Below are 20628 nucleotides of genomic sequence, written 5' to 3' on the forward strand. Positions count from 1 at the left end.
CACAAACTAACTACACTAAGAGACCCTTATAAAATACTTTGTACTAAATTAAATACCTCTAAATTCAATAATTCTCAATGACAACATCTTATTAAATAAAATTGTAACAGTGGTGAATCTGCAGCTCCACTGAAGTCAATGGCAAAACTTCCAGAACTTCATCCTCAGACCCTATTCCCCTTCTAAAGCAGGGATAGAGTAATCAGTCCTGAAAAATAGTGCACCAATTTTCTTCTAAAATAACACTACAGAAGTGAGTCACATCTCAGCACACCACAGACGACGAATTTTTGAGTTAATCTCCATGTTGACTGGGTTTGTTTTTTTTAATATGTGTGTGTATTTGAGTTCAGTAAGAGGCAGAAGGCCAACGTGCTGGTGCTGCCGTTCCAGCGGAGGTCAGAAAGTGAAAGCACCATTTCAGAATTCACAGGAAATGGTCATTTACCTTTAGCGGTCACACCAACAACTTCAAGCAGTACTCAATTTTTAATTTTATCTCCACTTTTCTTTAACTGTAGTCCTTAAAAGCTCCCCAAGAGAAACAGAGCATCAGAAAGAAGTCTAACACATCTCTAGAAGGTGTACCAGTGGCACCAGTAACAAACAGCGGGCACAAAAAGATGGAGCTCTTCAACAACTCTCAGTGGTGACGTTAAGTCTGCTCCCTTGCCATTTAACAGAAACTTTAACTCCTCCAGGAGCGCAGCGAGGCCACCGTTAAATGGTTTTGATCATCTTTAAGATTTTGCAAGTCATACTGGAATTCCTGAGTGCCCAGTAACCTTTTTATATGATATAAAATCAGTTTTCTCATTTATTTGGATTTTAAGCCACATGGGCATCACCGCTTTCCAACACCTTGTGTAGGCAGAAAACGTTACACTATTTGACATTTCACTGAGTGGCATGAGTACTGTCTCCACAGAAAGGAACACTTTAGAATAATGTTCATAAGTAGTATTTAGTGGTTCTCCCGTGGCAACAGCTTTAGATAAGACATGGATGATCTCGATTGTACAGTATACAGAAACTTCTCGGGCCCAGGCAACAGAAAAAAACACACCAGACATAATGCTGACAAAAATAATCAATTTTGTTGCAGATTGGGAGTAGGTCAATTCAATCCATCCCAATTAATGAAACATAAAATTACTTTTTAAAATTACTATTGAGGCTGAACTCTGTATCAATAATATTACAATGATCAAACAGGTACGGAAAAAAAAAGTTAAATCTGCAATGCACCTGAATCCCCAAATTCTTACTTATGTTCCACATAAAAATCAGTGATTAATAATATTGGCCAAGTGTTTAAAATTACATCAAGCCTACGAATGATAGGAGATGTAACCCTCAGAGGGTAAAATTGAATTTGGTTCCTTTCTGGGGAAAAACACCTACAGATATATTCTTGAATAAGAATCTTTCTTCAAAGGTTAACAGGAAACTAAGTTGATTCAAGGTAAATACTAGCTCCTGTTATCCGAGAAGATAAGAAACACAAATGCATCGGTATTGTTATGATGTTTCAATACATTGCTGAATTATACAACAGTGTTATTTCCCAAAATTCCTATAACTTGTATGACTTGATAGGGACACGGAACACTAATGACAATGTTCATAGATCAGATAATAAAGTGCTTTCATAAAGCTTCACATCCCCATGTTTCCAACAGAAGTGTTTAGTAAAACATTATTAAAGATGTTAACCTGTGAGCTGCTGCACCAGAAACAAGAGTCAGTAAAAATGCAGGAATATGATATTTAAGTCTTTCTGTGCAATTCTGCAGAACGTAACTGCCGCAGAGCCCAGCAGCGGTACCTCACGTCTGCTTTTTAGTATAGTTCTGAAATGTGTACTGAAGAGCCACAGGACAAACCTTCCAAGCTCTATTTCACATTAGTGATGTGCATTAAAATATCCACACTTCTTAGACAAAGGATAAGGCTTATACCAAAAAACCACTGTGCCACGTGGCTGCATATCTTTGGTATATTTATAGTGCAACTATTCTGTTCCTTCTCGAAAGGGGAAAGCTTTCCAAAGCACTTCATCCCCTGCCACCGAGAATCTACTGTGAACTCCTACATTCACGAAGACCTCAGACACTAACCTACTGCTTTAAACAAATGAAGAACGTGCAGAGAAAATAACTTCTTCCTGGTTTTAAATATACCATTGAAATAAAATTAAACCATGCCAGATTTCACATTAGAAAGTATCAGCATGTTTCAATTCTCTTGCAAGAGTTCAGGAGCGTATCAATGCGAGCATAAATTTCATGGCAATTTTTAACGACAAATATCCAAGGTGCTGTTTGAAAACTTTTGTAATTTAATTATTGTTAATCTAGATTTAGTCAACCTTTGTCTCTACAAAAAAAAAAAGACACCTGTTTTTCATTCTGCTTCGATACTTAGAATTACTGAAAATGCATAGAAAGTCTAGAACTACTTAATTAAGATATATTGCAAGCATGTTTTTCTAAACTTATATTGCTAAAGCCTTGCTGTATTGTAAGTTTTATTGGAGTTGGCCTTTAGACACAGTACCATGTATTCACACAAGCCTAGATATATACCTGCATTTCATACTGCTATTTGAGCGGGCATACCAACACACAACTATAGTACATATCATCCAGTGGCAGTGCAATAAAACGTAGCGCCATCGAAATGCCGTGTAATGATTTTTCAACTTCTAAACAACAACATTCTTTCTGAACAGGTCTGTCCAACCAGACTTGCGTATTGCTGAACGCTGGCTTCGTCGCTTGGCCCCTTCCTTCTCTTCTTATACACGCTGTAAGGCATCATGGTTCTCTTGTGAAGTACTCTCACTCTGCCCAGGTCCTTAATACGACCTTCATCAACTGCAAACAGGATCAGAGAACACAAGAACTGGTTATGTATATTGTCCACGTGATCTTAATTTATGCAACTAACTTCAATACGCGTAATGAAAACCGTGTGAAGCAATAAAATTAATCTGCAGATGGACAGGAGACGAAAGCAGAGCTGATCTACAGAGCAGTCTGCTTGAACCAAGGTTGAAAGCAAAACATAGCTTGCAAAATAACTGTATCGGTGGCGCGTGGGAAAAATAAATCGTGCATCACACATTCCTAATGGCGACATACAGCATTTCTGAAAATACCTCTACCGCTGTATTTTAGAATTCACATTCATTTAATGCTCGCTGGAGCCCACCGCCAGAAGTGCAACTCTATCTGGGAAATACTTTCAAACACAACCGACCAGAAGAGACTTGCCGTTGTTGCCATATTGCACTTAATTATTACATCACTTGCAAAAACCACCAGCACAGAGCGCTCCCTTTCCCCGGTTGTGCAAAGCGTATTAAAACCAGCGAGCAGCCTCCGCGCTGCCTTCTGCAAGCCTCAGGCAATAAACCACCTTCCCAGGTGAAGCTCCCTGGCCCTCCGGCCCCCAGCTTTTTTACCTCATTTATCCTGGTTTCTGAGTTTCGCTGGTAGAACTAACTTAAACATACGCCCTTAACTTCAAGTCCGATCCCCGAGCTCCACAGAGCGACAGACCGTTAGCAGTGCGAGCACTAGCCGGGTGGGCACGACATAACGCCCCGAGCTCTCAAAGATACACCCACCAAAGTTGAATCTTGTTAACCTCACCTACAGAGCCCTTGTGACTTAATTTAGCCAGAATCATACACATAAGAGCATCGTTGAAGCAGTTAAAACTTCCTTATTTTTATGAATCCAATTGATGCTACTGTTGCTGAATAACGTTATATAGCTGCTGCGTGTGAGAAAAATTGGCCCTACAGTGCTAGAAAACTCTTTAAAGAAAGTGAGAGAACACGTCACACACCTGGGGCCGTTGCAGGCTAAACTAATAACATTATTGCAAAATACCAGTAAAAGAAATCGTGGAATTTCTGAACTTCAGGTTTAAAAAGGCACCAGTGTAAGAGTCAACTTAAACAGGGGAGCTGAAATAGGAGTTTGAGAATAGAACCATATAAATTCAAATAGCAACAGAGATGCTTACTAGGAGGTCAGCATCTGGGGACATAAACTGCGCAAAGACTAAATCGTTTCTTGGCATCAGGTCTTTATTCTGGCTGCAGAGACAGCAGAGGCAAGTATAATTGCTTAGCTTCAAGTACTGCATCAATCTGCTCCAAATTAAAATACTTCATATGTTCGTGTACTTGCTTCATTGAGGTTAGAACATTGGAGGCTCCTTGAACAGGATCTGAAAGGTACCCACTCTACACCGTTCCCCGCTTACAACACCCTCAATGAAGTCTTCTACTGATCATCAGTTGACTCAAAATCAAATCAACTGCTGTGGAAAAACAGGTAAGTGAAATAACTACTTCATGAGAAAAAGCAGTGTGGGTTGTTTTTTTTTTTTTCAATAAGAGAATAAACAGAGGTAGAACTTTCTCAGCAAGCTTCAGAAATGGCAACAGATCCAAAGTGCAGAGGATATGACACCAGCTCAGGGAAGCAAACTGGTCACCAAGCCCTGTCTGTCTTCTACTCTTTCCACACCCGCAGCTCACTGGGCTTGCCACAGGTAAGCTAAGCAACGTGTCTGGAAGAATCAGAAAAAATCTTTAAGACAAATCTCTACTCAAATGTCGCCCTTACTATAGAAAAGCTTAATATTCTTCATGCTTTATTAAAGACAAAGGAGCTCATTAAATGCTTTTCTTTGCAAGACATCCTTAAGAACCTGTCCCTATTCATCCACAGAAATGCCTTACAAACATTTTACTGCCGATTGCCTGAATTTAGTATGTGAAACTAAACGGAGCCTGCTTTACGAAGTTTAGAATGACTTCATTACTTTTATCTATGTTTTGATTCCTAACATGAAAGCACAATGGATTTCTTGAGACTTAACTAGGAAAATGTGGTTTGAAGGAAGCAAATCTGAATAGTACTTGCTAAGATTGCATTCTCCACTAATTATTGTTGGCAATTGCTTTAGATAAACACCCAAGTCAAAAACACTTCATGGCTCTCTCTCCCTCTTTGAAATCCATTAGGTTTTTGATGTGTGGCCAACACCTTTCTGGTATCCCAATAGGTCGGTTTTACTACCAGCCCTACTGCCTCTTCTATTACATCCTCCTCCTTTCTCAAAGTTCACCAAGGAAAAAATTGCAAGTTGAGCTTCTGGTGGTGACACAAGTGTAAAGTTATTTTAACTCCTTAAATTGGAAAGTTTGTATTTACTGCACCTCTAGGCCGACTGTAAGTTTGTGTCCTGGAATGGATTTACGCCGAGCCGAGCCTCCGCAGACCCATGCCAAAAGCACTTTCAAAGCCGTTCCCTACTCGCTGTTCGATACTCGTTGCTTTCAAATAATACTGAAGCCTGATACTCTGGATGAGTTCATCTTTTGGCGTGTAGTGTTCCTGGCCCCAGATTCCATCTCTTACAGTACCTAAAGCCACCGTGCCTTCAGTTTCACCGTAGCCTTACTGGCTCAGCCCAACTCTTGTTGCTCAGCGTTTACACCTTTACTCCACTTCCACGCACTACATCGAGCGCCGTCAGTGTGTTATCCCCCTCGCAATCAGGTCTGTGCCAGCTCCAGCTGTGCAGCTATAGGAAACCGCTATGAGGAAGGTTCTAGCAAATTTATTAAGCACCACAGCCAAGCGTTTTCTGGGGAGAAGTAAGGCAAGGCTTGCCAGACTGTGCTGTAGACCAGTCCTTCCTTGGCCTGGGGCACAGGTCCACAACGCAACACTCCGGCAGGAGAAGGGTCTCCCAGAGCAATCGAGAAAACACCAATTTCTTGGAAAAAAACCCAAATCACTGTACTATTAATACTTCAGAAATGTTTTAAGCTTAACACAGACAGTATAAACGACACATATAAAGACTTGGTAATGAGCTTATCATCAGGAAAAGTTTAAAGCCAGATATGTTTGGTCTTACAAACTTACATTTGATTGACCGTATTTACATTTCTTCTACACACAAAGGTTGATTCCAGATTCTTCAACTAAGGTTTGAATGGCAGAAAAATAATAGTCCTTAAAAATTCCAAAATGTCTTTACAAAGCTTACCTGTTTTAGTCAACATTTCTCCATTGAATCCCTCCAAAATAAAAACTTTAATGATAAAAATAACCTTCTGTAAAGGTACTTAAATATATATAATTTAAACTCCATCTGAAAAAGAAACCTTTTCCCGAAATGTTAAGCATCAGTAAAATAATCTCAGGTACACAGTTAAGCTTTTAGAGAAGGCAAATGGGAACTTGTGTCACCGTAATAACAAATGCTCAAGTTAAAACTCGGCCACCTTTCAATGGCTACTGCTCTGAAGGCAACAGCATATGGATTCAGGAAAGTACTCCCTTTATTCATTATTTAAAACTAAGCAGATTGCTTTAAAAGAATTTAATGGAAAATAAAAACAGATTGAGCTCTGTTATTGGTTGAAAAAGAAATTACACCCCCAAAAAGAAAAATTACGTATCTGCTCCTGCTGAGTGGCACATGATAAAGTTTGCTTTACATTTAAGATGATGCCAACTGACTTCTAAAGCCCCTTCTCTAGGTGAATAATGCTGGGGGAGCAATCCCAATTCAACACGAGATCATATACTCTATTAAATTAAATTACTTGTTGAAAAACATCTCTATCAATTAAGTATTATTTCTGTGCTTTATTAAAACAATTTCAGTTAGTGACCTCTATTTCCAGAAGGACCCTGACTGATCAGATAGTAGAAAATATGTTAGGGCAACTTTAACCCTTATTGTAAGTCCTGAATGCGCTATTGTTACCATTATAAAGCTTTAAAAGCTTATTTTTTCCTCCTCACAACTTTCTCATTTTATACCTCCTGAGTTTCCCACTAACCTCTGCTTCTCCTCCCAAGGAGCTGGCGCATTAGTTTATAGAAATCCCAAACCAGATAAAACCATGGGTTTGAAGACAAAATTTCTCTTGCAAGCGCGTAACTGGAAGATGCCTCATCACGTTATAATTTATAGCCAGTTAATTTTCTAAGGCTTGCTTCTTTAGTCAGTACCCCAGCCTGGCCCTGTATGAGTATGACCAGACCTTGCACGCCACTGTGCCACGCAGCCCACTCGGCAAGTTGTTTCTTAAGAATAACATAGAAGCCATCCTGCTGCAAGTCTGCATTTTGTTCATCTATGCAACTATCACTGGGTTTTGGAACGTATTTTAATGGTTTGTTACCATTTTTTTTACACTTTACCTATTTCTGTGCATTCTCTACAGACACCTCTGGAAACTTTTCATCTTTATCACTTGAAATGACTGGATTTGGTGGAAACAGTTCTATTAACAAAGCATTATAAATGAGCAACAGTACTAGGAGGTACAGTACTGCTAAATGTCCATTTGAATTCTTGGGACTTTGCCCTTGTGAAGATTATCTTCTCATGGAGCTGTTGAAAACTGTAATCTACAGAAGAGAATAAAAACCCTAAAGTTCAGAAAAATCAACTTTGTAGATTGAAAGTAGCTGTGATTTTAGGGAACTGAGCAACCGCAGATGCCAACTGTCTCTCTTTACAGAAATATCCCGTAAGTCTCCAAGCTAAAAATACAGCCCGATTCTTGCTGAGTGAATTAACTGTCACTTCTTTCTCTTCTCTCCTATGCTCCTAAACCAGCAAGTTAATTATATAGCATTTGCCCGTTGAAATTTGAATATAGGAGAGATTTCATTTATAATTCAACCTTGCCACCGTGACCCCATTAAAAAATTGCAGAGAGGTGTTAAAATTCTTTGTTCCCACCCCCATACCATTCTTAAAAGCACTTAATACAAGGAGGATTTCTTCTGTGAAAAAACAGTGCCTATAAGATACGTTGCTAAGCATCGGTAAAAAAATAAGGAAAAAGCCGAAGCGACCTAAAGCCTCTCTACACAATGGTTTGTCTTGGCAGATATTGGTTTGATTTCTTGGTCCAGCTACGCACACATACGTGCCTTTGTCAAAAGCACAGGCAATATTGCTGAGCGACACTGAGTAATAAGCTGAAAGTACCAGCAGTGGTCTTCAAAGGCAGCCTCATCCAGCAATCGGCCCCAGAAATACTTTTAGACTCAAGGGACCGGGAGGAATGCGAAGAGCAGGAAGCCTGACATACTCCTGTACAATTCAGGTTTTATTTCTTTGCACAACCCGAACCAATATCCCCCCCCGCCCCCCGCAAAACTGCAAGCTCTCTCCACAACCAAAAGTTGAGTTTCAAATGCTGATACGCATTCCCGCTAAAATACCAACATAAAAAAAAAATAAAAAAGAGGAGGAATTATTTTATTATTTTTATGCACAGCAATAGCGAAAGTTAGAAAACAGCAAAAAAAAAAAATTTAAGCACAGCAATAGCAATAAAAAGGGCATCAGTGGGTATTTACACAGAAATTCAAAGTTCCATGTGCTGATTTTTTTTTTTCTCACAGCATAGGAACTGATCGGCATTTTTATAAAATTATTTTGGGAAGCCAAGATCCAAATATTTTTATTCTCTGAGTGCATTAATCTTTCTTACTGCTACCTAACATAAGCCAAAGTGAAAACCAGCTACATCTGGCGAGAAAGGCAGGTGAGCACGTGCAACGCCGCCCCACTGAGACTCGGGGAGCGAGCTCGGCCACAGAGCCAACATCGCCTCGAAAAAAGTCTGCTGGTTCAAACGTTTTTTGTGGTAAACTACTCCTAAAGCAGCTTTTCGGCGGTGGCTGATTTGGGTCAAGCTGGTTTCGATCAATACTGATTTGGAAAGAGAGCCTGCAGCGGCCGTGTCCTGTGCTGCTCTTCTTCAGAGCCACGCGTGCCGGGGCAGCGGTACCTCTTCCCTCAGCCCCCTGAATACACTCCTCAAAACATCGCATTTTTAAATTTGTCACAGGCATAATCTAGAGATGCAAGCAAGCTAACATTCTTTTTTTAAAAGTACATCTTGCCATTTACAGGAAAATAAGCAAAGAAGTCATGAAAACTAAGTGACAAATTTATTGACTTTCTCATTTTTAAAATAGGAAAAAGGAAAACTGCCAATTTTAAAAAAATCCACATTAGTCACAGGAAAATATTTCCTACATTTTCTGGACCGAATGGGTTCAGAATTAATAAGAAGCCTTACTGAGGTCTGGTATTTCTAATTCAAAAAAAGAAACATGGCACTCCTGCTAAGCTCTGAAATGACGCTGTTTCTCATCATAAGTCTCAGTTTCCTTAAATGCTACTTAAACCTCCCCCAGAACAAAGAAAGCATTTGACCATCTTCACTTTGTGCTTCTGCAGAGAACCCGGATTTCATTTCCTCCATAGCAGGATGAAACAGTGGAAGAAAGAAAGGAAACAGGCAAAGAACCGGTCCTAATTCAAAACTTAAAATATTTTAAACCGTACCATTAACTGAAACCTGTGATTCACGTTGAAAGCAGTCTTTGAAGGAAACTCCTACATAAATAACTCACATTATAAATTAGTTTCCATTTTGCTTAAAAATGGAATACCAGAAAACCTACTTTCACCTCTAAACATTAAATCCACAGGCGAAAAAAAAAAAAAGTATGAAGAACACCACTTGACAACTGCTGTACTTTGAGACTGACAGCACCGAGGGGACGCCTGGGGTGCGGTCTTGGTTCAAGTTGTTCTCAGTTTTTCATTTTAAATTTTGAAGAAGTGAGGACTTGCGTCGTTTTTACAGATGAACACAGCATTCACGTTTTCCAAATCAAAGAAAAATAACAGGTTTAAAATTCAATTTACAAGGAGTCAAAAAGCTTCATGACACCTGAGCTTTCAAACTAGGTGTAAAAATGCTCAAAAGAAGCCCCCATCCTTTGCTGTTACACTACGGCAACGTTCATTTATTGGAGAAACACTACAGCCTTGTCAAATTTTTTTTTTTTCCGAAGGAGAGCTACATCTGGTTTACATGACCTTGTCACAGTAAATGATCAATGATTTTAAACCAGAGAAACTTTAAAAGGAAGAAACAAATTAACTTTTCACATTTTAGGACTGAAATATAGCGGATATTAATTACTGGAAATAGAAAATGTTTCCACCTCAAATCAGAAGTCTAATCTATCTGACCTTTGCATTTAAGCTCATTTCTTACTCAGTTTAAAGCATTATTTCTTTTCCTTCCCCAGCAAAACACAGCAAGTCGTCCTCAAAAACAAAACACACAATACACAGTGACAAGATAAGCAATACACATTAACGGTAATATTTATATAAAACAGTGAGTTGAAATGTGGTTTTTCTCGTAATGCTCCATTCATACTAGACACATACATTAAGAAATATTAAAGACCAGTATGCCTTGGAAACACTAACTTGAACCAAAATAAGAGTACAGTTAAAATGAAGCATAAACAACAACAACAACAAAATTCAATGAAAAGAATTCTTAATTAAAACCAGAAAGCACAAGTCACAAAGGAAGTACAGTAAAACGCTCAGGATATTCTCAGTTAGCCGACTCGTTGCAGTTACTCTAACAAGAAAAAACCAAGAACTTTTGAAATCATTGTTCAAAAATAGAATGTTTCCAAGAAGAAAAATGCATCTTAGCAAAATATTATCAACGACGAAGACAGAAGAATTACAGTTTGACAAGTATAACTTACAGGGAACCTTAAAACGGGTAAAAACAAGAAGTTGCAACAAGGGTAAACCCTAAAGACATCTTCCGAACGAAACTTTTGGGCTTTGTGCCCAAAAATCATACAACTGGTTTATGATTTGCAATTCAATCTTGAGAAGCGAGCAGACCTAATCACTTGACAAAACACATTCAAAATCCGCTAACCCTGCTGTGCCGTGCGGAAACAATAACTCATTGTGTTTTGACTCTTATTATTCTTGTAGTAAACATGAATAGGGGCCAATGGAAAACATTTCCTGGGAACACAGCAATTCATAGCAGTTCTCGTTCGCAGCTGGAATTCACAGCAACCTGCAAAGGCTTCTGCCTTACCTGCAAATCCAATCCGTTGACTCCACTGCTGAACACTAAAATCCAAGTACAGCCCACTGTTTTGGACACGTTTGAAAGAAATGCACATAAAACAACAAGTATAAAATTCCCAGCTTATTTATGAGGAGCTGTCATATAATATAATTATTCTAACCCACCTCAATTTATTATCCTGAAATATGGTGACTGAGAAATGGCTACCAAAGGGCTAGACTGAAATTATATTGAGGTTTTTCCAAGGACTTGCTTTTCAGGGATGCATTCTAAAAAAAAAAAAAGGAAAGAAAAAAAAGAACCAAAAACCAAACCCTAGTAGTACCCAGGAAAATCTTAGTTGGATGAGACTGAACAACTTCCTATCTGAAAACAGTATCCAGTGCCTCCAAAGTAAAGACACTAAGGCAAAGGAGGGGGAGAAAGAAAGAAAGGAAAAAAAAAAGAATATAATGTAGTAGATGGCAAGTTGACAAAGGTAACTATTTCACTTTTGAATGCTCTTCCAGAAGACAAAATGAACCAGTCAATTCTTTTGAAGTTGTATCTGTGACACTATTCTTGATGACTTTGGATACGAGAAATGAGAAAGCGAATTGACAATGAAGGACATTAACTGCATCCCCAGGAGGCTTTTGTGGTTGGGTTTTTTTGTCTTTTTGCTTGTTTTGAAGACCATCAGAAGATCATCTAGTCACCTTTCAATTATGCATTCAGTTTAAACGCAGCAGAACCGCCGCAGGTTGAGCTCGGGTTTGACTGCACGGGCGCTGGGAGAGCCCAGCTCTGTGCGCGTCCCCAGCCGATGCTGCGGCCCCCGGGCCACCAGCAGGGCGCACAAGGGAGTTTTACAGACCCAAGCTCCCTAGGTCAAGCGTTTAAGCTCATTCATGCCCCAACTCATTTTTGCTTGGCTCCGCAGGCACTTCTCACGCGTGATTCTGACCACGTGAGGTTCTGGGAAGGTTTGTTTGCTCTGGGTCAGCACTGACGAGGCTGACCGAGCTTTATCCTGCAGCAGATGCCTCTCCCCAAGTGCTTCTCAGAACCTTTGTTAGCTGAGTTCTTCTGGTCCTCAAAGTACCCAAGTTATTCAGAACAACACAGGAATGGTTCAGTATTTTGAGCTGCTCATTTCTCTTTAGAGGCCAAAAGGAAAATCATGGTCAAAATCCAATGAGCACTTGGAAACAGCACATGAAAGCAACTCTTTAATTCACTCACTAACAGGGAATTAAAACTGCACACATATCTTTCCAGAGAGTTTAGCAAGGTACCCATCATCTCCAGAACATCATCAAAAGTGACTCAGTTACTCTTGGGGGTTGGACTAGATGATCTCCAGAGGTCTCTTCCAACCCTGACCACTCTGATTCTGTGATAAAGACACATTAAACTTGTCATTAAAGCCGTGAATTAAAGGTTGAGAATACTAAATTAGGGATGCATCTTAAATAGGAAAGATGAGGGATGGAAAGCAACTGCTGCACAAACACTTCCTATTAGGGATGAACAAAATATTTCGTTCTCTTTACTAAGTGTAGTAGAACTTCAAAACTGATAAGTACACTGACATCTCAATCACAACAGCTTATTCCATCTATTTCCTGAACAAAAGCATAAGAAAAAAGCAGAAACACTACATAAACTGCCTTTTCATTTCAACTGGTAGCTAAAATACCTTGTAATTCAGCAAGATTTACCCAAGAAGCCAAATACTCAACTCCACTATAATCGGTAATACTGCGAAGTGACACTAATGAGTCAGGAACAGCGTTTCAGACAATGTACTGACCCTGACGCCTGGCTGAGAGCAAATCACGACTGTCCTTCCCAGTACCCGAATTTCTGCAACTTCCACTGATGGCAAAGCTGACATTTATGACACGTAAAAGTGTCTCCGACTTTATTTTTTCAAAATAATTTTACAAGGGCTAATAATGGAGGAATAGCGTTATTGCCTCATTTTATGTATTTTAGAGTCATTTTGCAGCGCACAAACAAGTTACGAAAACACACTTTGTAACCGTAATAGGCCACCCTCACCCTCTGGATTATAACCTTGCTTCCAGGGAAATAAAAAACATTTTTGTGGCCAAGCTAGAAATATTAATTAAAATAAAGGGAATTTTAGCAATGCTGGGTGCTTTTTTTCCATTCTCTTTTATAAATATGTTTCCATATACTTATTTTCATCACATTTACGCAAGAATAAAAATAATAGCGGCTTTATTTCTTTTTCTGAAGCAGAACCTTCAAGGATTTCAGACTTTCACAAGAAGGCTTCCTAGAAGTCAATTCCATTTTCAACCAGACTGCCACAGACTTTTAATCACACGTTTTAATGACACTTCGAGCCAACAGCAAAACACAGTCCTGAGCCCCAACCTGGCAATGACAGCAAATCCAGTGGAATAAATGACAGTACAAAAGACAAAAGTTAGAGGGTTATGCTTTAAGGAGTTACAGATCCAAAAAAATGGGATGGAAACAGGAAAAAATCTGAAAGATTAAAACAGTTAAATGGTATTTATTGAAATATTTGAACTCTATAGAAGTAAAAATGGCAGAAAGCATGAAGAGGATCTTTCAAAAAGAAGGGCAAAGTCCTCATTAAGGTTGATATATGAGAAGAAGGAAAAAAAAAAAACAAATACAAGAATCAAGCTGAGAATTACAAACGCAAGCATTTCCATGAAATAGGCAAAATTGAAGCAATTGGCAGTAGCTTATCAGCTAAATAAATCAGATTACAGCAATCAATGTACTGGCTAAATTAATTAAAACATGGAATCAATTACGTTGCATGTGAAAAGTCGGGATGATGTCACCGGCGCGGAGAGTAAACATGATCTGAGGCACTGAGGATCGTTACAAAAGGTCTGACCCTGGAAAAAGTGGCTGGTAGCGTGTGGCTGCGCCGGGACTCAGCACATGCCTGTGGTGTCCCTTCCACAGCTGCTCTCTATCTGTGCCTAATTACAGCTTTTAACTTTTATCACATTTTGAAACTAATCCCATATGCTAGTTATCCTCGGCATGAAATAAATCTGCACGATCGCTCTACTTACCCCACGTTACTTAATTTTTAATTTCTGTTCTTGTGTTCCTAACGCCTTCTGAGTATGGAAAATGATTCCTACAAGATTTGGCAGTCCTTGTCCTTCCCCACGTTTCCCTGAATCTTCCCCAACTAATGAGTTTACTTCTGGTCCAGTCACAAAAAAAAAAAAAGAATTATTCTGCTAGAGAATCAAATGTCACAACATTCAAATGATGAAGGAGTAACTTGAGCACACAACCATCATTTCTTCAATGGGAGAAGTAAAGTATGCCAGGATATCTTCATTGCCAGGATATCTTCATTTTTCAGGGAAAAACCTCAAAAAATTATGTTGTTTCAAAATATATCTGTTCGTTACACAATTTCTATGACAGTCATTTTGGATTAAAACATTTTTGGGGGAATTTTGCAGTACAAGCCAAATGTTTCATGAACTTTACTAGAAGTCAGACGATGGTGCTTCTTGAGGAGCATTAATTTACTCTGCTACACGTATTGTCAGAAGCAGATATATTTAGAATATTAATAAATACAAACTTTTAAATCACAAATATTTAAGTTTGAGATTTGCTAGACCAACACAAAGCGGAGTTCATATTATGACTTTACGTCAAATCACACTTTGAAGACACACTTTAAAGTATTTGCAACTGGTTGTTTCGGGAGACTCCGTCGCAGAGCTGATGTTTCAGTGCAATTTCAAATCCACCAGCCAATTTATGCAGTGCCAGTTGTTTAGGACCACAAATTAAGTTAATAACATTACCTTTTTATTACACAAGCACTGGACTATTTGAGCATATTGGTGGACATGAAGCTACAACCCCACGCCACTCATTTCAATTTAATCCAAACATACTAAAAAGTGAGGGAACAATTTGCCTGACTACACCTCATTGGCACTATCTTCATTGTTTAAGTATCTTGTACGCTCAAGGATCACACTGGATTTAGAAATACGCATTCTGATGATTCTAAGTGTTTATAAACTTAAATAGAAAAAGATACAAGCTTATAAGATGTGTCTTTTCTAGAGGAGCTGCTAGAAATAATTGATGTGTCTTTTTCTTGGTTGTAGAATTCAAATTTATTACCTATAGCTCTGATAAGACAGTAGAAAGTTAGTTCTTTAGAAGAATTTAGTTCATGATCTATCAGAATTTATTTAAGCTGTTCCTAACTCTCCAAAGTATACAACACTGTATCTTTAAAAAATTATAAGCAGCAGTTGTTTTAGAGCAGAACAGCAATTTCTCCCTAATCGGATGATTGCACAGTTCTAAACAATTTGTTTAATGCTTTCCATCTGTGATAGTTTTGTGACTACATTTTCATCATCTCAACAACTTCAGTTCATTTATCCGTATAAACATTAATCTGCATCACGCTACCCTTATAAACATTAACGTGTACTGTCTTTTGCATTAATCCATCTGACTGGATTCAAAGATGCAGCACAACACGTACACATCACTCTGCCAGGGATCTAAACTATTGGACCTGACCAAACGGCAACCACAGCTCACTTTTTGGATACAAATATATCATCATGGCCTGTCCATTAAGAGAGGAAGAATAAGACCAGTGCTAATACTTTTAAAATATATCTAAACTAAACAGCCTCTGTACTTGATGGGAAAGAGAAAGGGGGGCAGGGAATCAACCAAACTCTTGCGTTCACATACACAATAAGTTTAAAACATGTTTGAAATACGCCCTTTTTATTAGCAAAGATTAGTATCTAAATTGAACATAAATCAAATATTTTTGAAAATACAGCACTAGAGATCAAGGCTATTGAAATAGTTGTGACAGACTATTTTTCTAGTGAAAGCACTATGCACACAAATGTATTTTTTAAATAAATACAGTTTTGTATAACTGCCCAAGCCTGCAGATTTCTGGGTAAGAATTCTAAGTTTTATTTACTAGAACTAATAACCCTCAGTTTCTTGCAAGAAGCATTAAGATGCATAATAAAGTCATCAATAAGAGGATTCAGAAGTTATTAAATACTGGGAACGTTGTTTGCCCCCCACTACTCCAGCTTACTGCGCGCAGCAGAAGAGCAATGTGGCAAAGCTGTGAAAATTTTCATTTTGTAGGTAGCAACGAAAATGGAGTTAGTTCTGTAGTATGTAAGAAAGATGTATTTCTGAAGAAAAAAAAAAGGTTTTTTTAGCTCGTATTCCTAGAGATTTTAAAAGTCTGGTTAAAACTTGCAATAAAAGTTACAAGACTACTACAGAAAGAGACTGGAAATCTCAAGTAAGTTTCTTTAGTTCAGTAACTCAAAAACTAGTGATCTGGAATCAGCTCTGTTCGTAAGGCAATACATCAAATGGGGATTTTTGTAGAGTAATTCTTGTGAGCCTGAAGTGAGACCTCTCACCTCAAATTCTGACCAATACATAGACACCTGTAGTGTCCCAGGACCCTGGCACTGATCGTTGGACTAATACTCCTGGAGAAGAGAGCTCAGGCACCGATTTTAGTGTTATTTTGGGGTTGGTTTTTTTACCCCTCTGGTTAAGACTTGTATGTGAACATGAGGCAATTTATAAGACTTTCTGGATTTCAACATCTGTCTTTTGCATAGGCATAGCCTCACCAGTTCCCGGGTGACTGCCAGCAGATCACTGAAAAGTATAGAGAAGACAAATTATCTTCTCTTGATTCCAATGCCTATGGTCATGTTGGCTCAGACCAGCTGGAAATAGTCTAAAGCCTAAATTCTCTGAAGGACCTCCACTCCTCTGCTGGAAGAAGCAAGATCTTTGTTGCTGTGTGGAGATGGCAGAGGCAAAGCCTGGTCTGCATCAAGGGCAATGAGAGCTGAAGTGTTTGGCACTGGCAAATTTCTGCTGGCACATAACTTCGGCTTCAACATCTCTTCAGGTTTTCACATCTAGTTTCTTTCTACATAGTGTAGCTAAAACCCAGCCTCTCTTATTCATCTCTACAAATACCTACCCTAGATTTTCAATTTTTAATCCTACCATTTCTTGTTTCAACAGCATTCTTTTCTTCTTGTCAAGTCCTTCTTCTCATTGTTCCACCTATATGAACTACTGCAAAACTGACATGCGTGTCTCCACCAGCTACCCATACCCTCATCCCATCAGACAGATCTCCCTTCTACAGCTTCCCACAGTCTGTTTCAACCTTATTTTCATTCCCAGCACCTACAGGCAGTCATGCAAGTTCTACCTCAGACTGACTATGGGATCAGATATCCCAGACCCCTATATCTGTTTCTGAAGGAAACGTCTTAGTGTGTCCCCATATTCTTCATTTGTCCTACACCTCTCATGCTGCAAAAGATTTCTCCATAAACTCTAAAAGATAACTGACATACTTCCTTAGATCCCTCTTCAAAAGTCTCCTTCACTGTGATGTTTACAACTAAATTCATACAGTTTAGTCTGTTTAGTCTACTACTATTTAATGTATTAATAGGCTATAATTTAGTCTATTACAATCATTCACCAGACAAACCAGACGTGCTTCTCTGTTTCTTCATACCATCCTTTCGCATCCATTGTGGTTTGTGTTAGACTATATTCTCTGGAGCAAAGAGCATCTTGTCTCCAAGAACACACAAAGCCAACACAGAGGAGTCTATGAATGCCTTTGTCATGTGTTCTTTTCAACACTGGAGAAAGTACTTTCATTTTAATTAATGTATTCCATTCGATTCCATTTTGATTTCACTCTATTATTAGATATACAGGAAGTTGAACAGATGTCTATTAGACAACTTGTCAACTTCAGCAAACAAATCAGTCAAAAGCAAAAAAAAAAAGGCATTAAAGTCCTTTTTGATCTACTCTACTCGAAGCAGGGGACACGGGAAGGTGGGAAGCAGCTTCCAGCACTGAGACTGCCGTGGGCCGTGCCTTACAACTGGGATCAATTTGTCACTTGGGCAGCAGCACCCTCTTCCCTGGTTGGCACACGTACACCCCACGGTACGGGACACAGTCAAGAGGCTATAAAACTATAAAGGCTTTGAAGCCCCCACTTTAGATTGGGATTGTATCTGCCCTTATCTGAAGCTGCTTCTTGAAGGTGTTGACAGTCCAGCGGTGATGGGAAGAAAGATTTGAAGTTTCTCACTAATTTAATTACCAACCCAAAAGTAGGTTTTCATAAAGATTTTACTTCACAAAAACATTTTTCACAGGCTTCTCTCAGGAGCAACAAACCGAAATTCTCAACAGATGTTAGGAAAAAAAAAAAAAAAAAGACATGTCAGTGGGTTAGTCTCACAAAAATGGAAAGTGGAAGGATAGAAGTATTGCCAGGATATCAAGTAAATTACTTATAATAGTTTTCATACTGCATTTTTTCCAGGGACAAAGTTGTTGGTGAAAGTACCAACAAAGCAAAACCCTGAAGACCAGTTTTGAGAGGAGGAAGGTGACTAGTATGACAGACAGACCATGCCCAGGACTATTTTAGCAGACACCATCATGTGACCGACTTTTGGTCATCAGTTTTGATATGTTGTCGAAGTCACTGACAAGTACTTATCTGCAGAGCAATCTTTTAATTAACTACTTTTTCCTTCGACATAATCCCATCTGGACTTACAGCTTCATTTCACACAGGGTTCATCCTTGCAAAGTAAAGGCTGTTAAACGCAGTGCAGCACGATCTCAAATTTCAGAATATATCAGTACCCAAAGCCTCTATTACTGCCCTACCTCACTAACTGCTTATTTATTTGTAAGTAAATGACTGACCACTGTTTAATAATAAACACATCAGAATCCTAATAAACCTCTCTCGTTTATAAGACGATGCCAGGTCTTCCAAATTTTTCAAATTGAGCAGACAACAAAAATGAAAATCTGTTCTAAGGCATGAGTAATTTAGGCAGAACTTGATAAACAAGACCTTTTATCCACGAATGCTGTCTGAGCATCGCTATGCGATTTTTTTTTTTTTTCCTGAAGTAACTGAAGTTTTTCAGTACACGTTAGGAACCGCACATGAAGAGCCCACCAGGAGTTTATTTAAACATCAAATTTGAGCGTTTGCTGGCACAAGACCTCATCGTTGTCTCTGTGTAACTGGAGTGTTTTGAGGTTAAGTGAGGTTGAACCTCATCACACTGGCCAGAAGTCGTAAAGAGTTGGACGTATTTCAACCATCAGGCGCCCATGATTTGCCATCCAAAAGAATAAGAATTTATTATTGTTCCTATGACTGCTTTTTTAAGTTATTAACTGTTAGACACTTTTTTAGACTTATCTCTGTGGTATAAAGAGTTAAGAACTTTGTTTAGTTTGTCTGTCCTCTCTTCTTCATTCTCCAACTGTTAGCACAAAAGACGTCAGAGGAGAAGGGGATGGAAAACAATACACTGTAAAACCACTCGAAAATGCTCAAGCTCGGGACAACCACAGAAGGCAAAACAGGCAAAAATCCTCTGCAAATATCAATTAATATTTTCTGATACTTTAGAAAAAATTTAATCTTTCTGTGAGCACATCTTTTCTTTTTCTTTTTTTTTTTCAGAAAAGAAAAAATAAATCTGACTGTTGGAAGGAGCTCTGCAATGTAATGTGTATGAATACTCAGAAATCATTTTTGTATTGCAGAGACCTGGAAGGTCAGAGCACAGTACCCTCTCCTGAAGTAGCACTCACCGCTGTTCTACAATGCATTTGTATAACCTGTAACTGGTAAATTTATTAGGTATTTGTTTATTTTTTGAAAGGGAGGGAGAAGGAGTCCAAAAATTGCCAAAGATGATGAACAAATTAGTGCGAGGCAAGGTTGCAGAAATTTTCTGACATTGCAGACAATATTAAAAGATGACCATATTCAGTGACTGTTTTATTGCCCCAGGCAGCAACGCAAATCACACTATTTCTCCCAGTTGTTTACTGGATCTGGTTATTGCCTTCAGTTTCTACGTCGGAAGTCCCGCTCCTGATAAATCACAACCTACTTAACTGACATAATTACAGGCAGTATTACAGAAAGCTGATTCATGAGGAATAAAGCACACCACCATTCCTATTGCTCTTTTTTAAATTCACTGTAACTTCATTAAACTCATATAACTGACTATTGTAGAAAGTGAAGAAGTAAGAAGGAAATCGATTTTACTATTGAGAAATAGCTTCCTTAGAGCTAGCAACTATTTAAACCTCAACGACTATAAGCTCACAGCAGGTCTAGTGCATTTCAACGTGTAGCTATGTTTTAATTTCCTTAAACCACAGGACGTAAGTCACAGTTCCAGTAGTGTCTGGAGTGAGATATTCTGTGCTGATAATGATGCAAAGTTTTACATCCTGCAGTTCCCAAATACGTGGCATGCCACTGGAATTTCACAGAATGGAGAAAATGATGTCCCTGTGCTTGGACGGGGTTAACACCTTCAAAGGCAGCAGTTTAGTTGTCGTTTTTGCACTTAAATGAACAAACTACTTTTATTTCTGAATAACAAGAGTATCTTGAACACTGCTGGCCTCCAAAACCATTTCTCTTCTTTCTCCTACCTTTGTAATTTTTTTCCAATTTCCTCTCACGGATCTAACGATGACTCTAG

The 20628-nt window shown here is 38.7% G+C and overlaps 1 protein-coding gene across 1 annotated transcript in view; it reads right to left on the reverse strand.

The window, feature by feature from the left end:
• Nucleotides 1-2700: 2700 nt before the first annotated feature.
• ATE1 (arginyltransferase 1) overlaps nt 2701-20628 on the reverse strand; it is a 79203-nt gene continuing 61275 nt past the window's right edge. The window contains exon 11 of the mRNA XM_009881593.1: nt 2701-2879. Within this exon, the coding sequence (XP_009879895.1) occupies nt 2701-2879 (179 nt within the window). The remainder of the gene's footprint in view (nt 2880-20628) is intronic.

This window comes from Charadrius vociferus, unplaced genomic scaffold (assembly GCF_000708025.1).
Source record: "Charadrius vociferus isolate BGI_N301 unplaced genomic scaffold, ASM70802v2 scaffold282, whole genome shotgun sequence".
In the NCBI taxonomy this organism is placed as follows: domain Eukaryota; kingdom Metazoa; phylum Chordata; class Aves; order Charadriiformes; family Charadriidae; genus Charadrius; species Charadrius vociferus.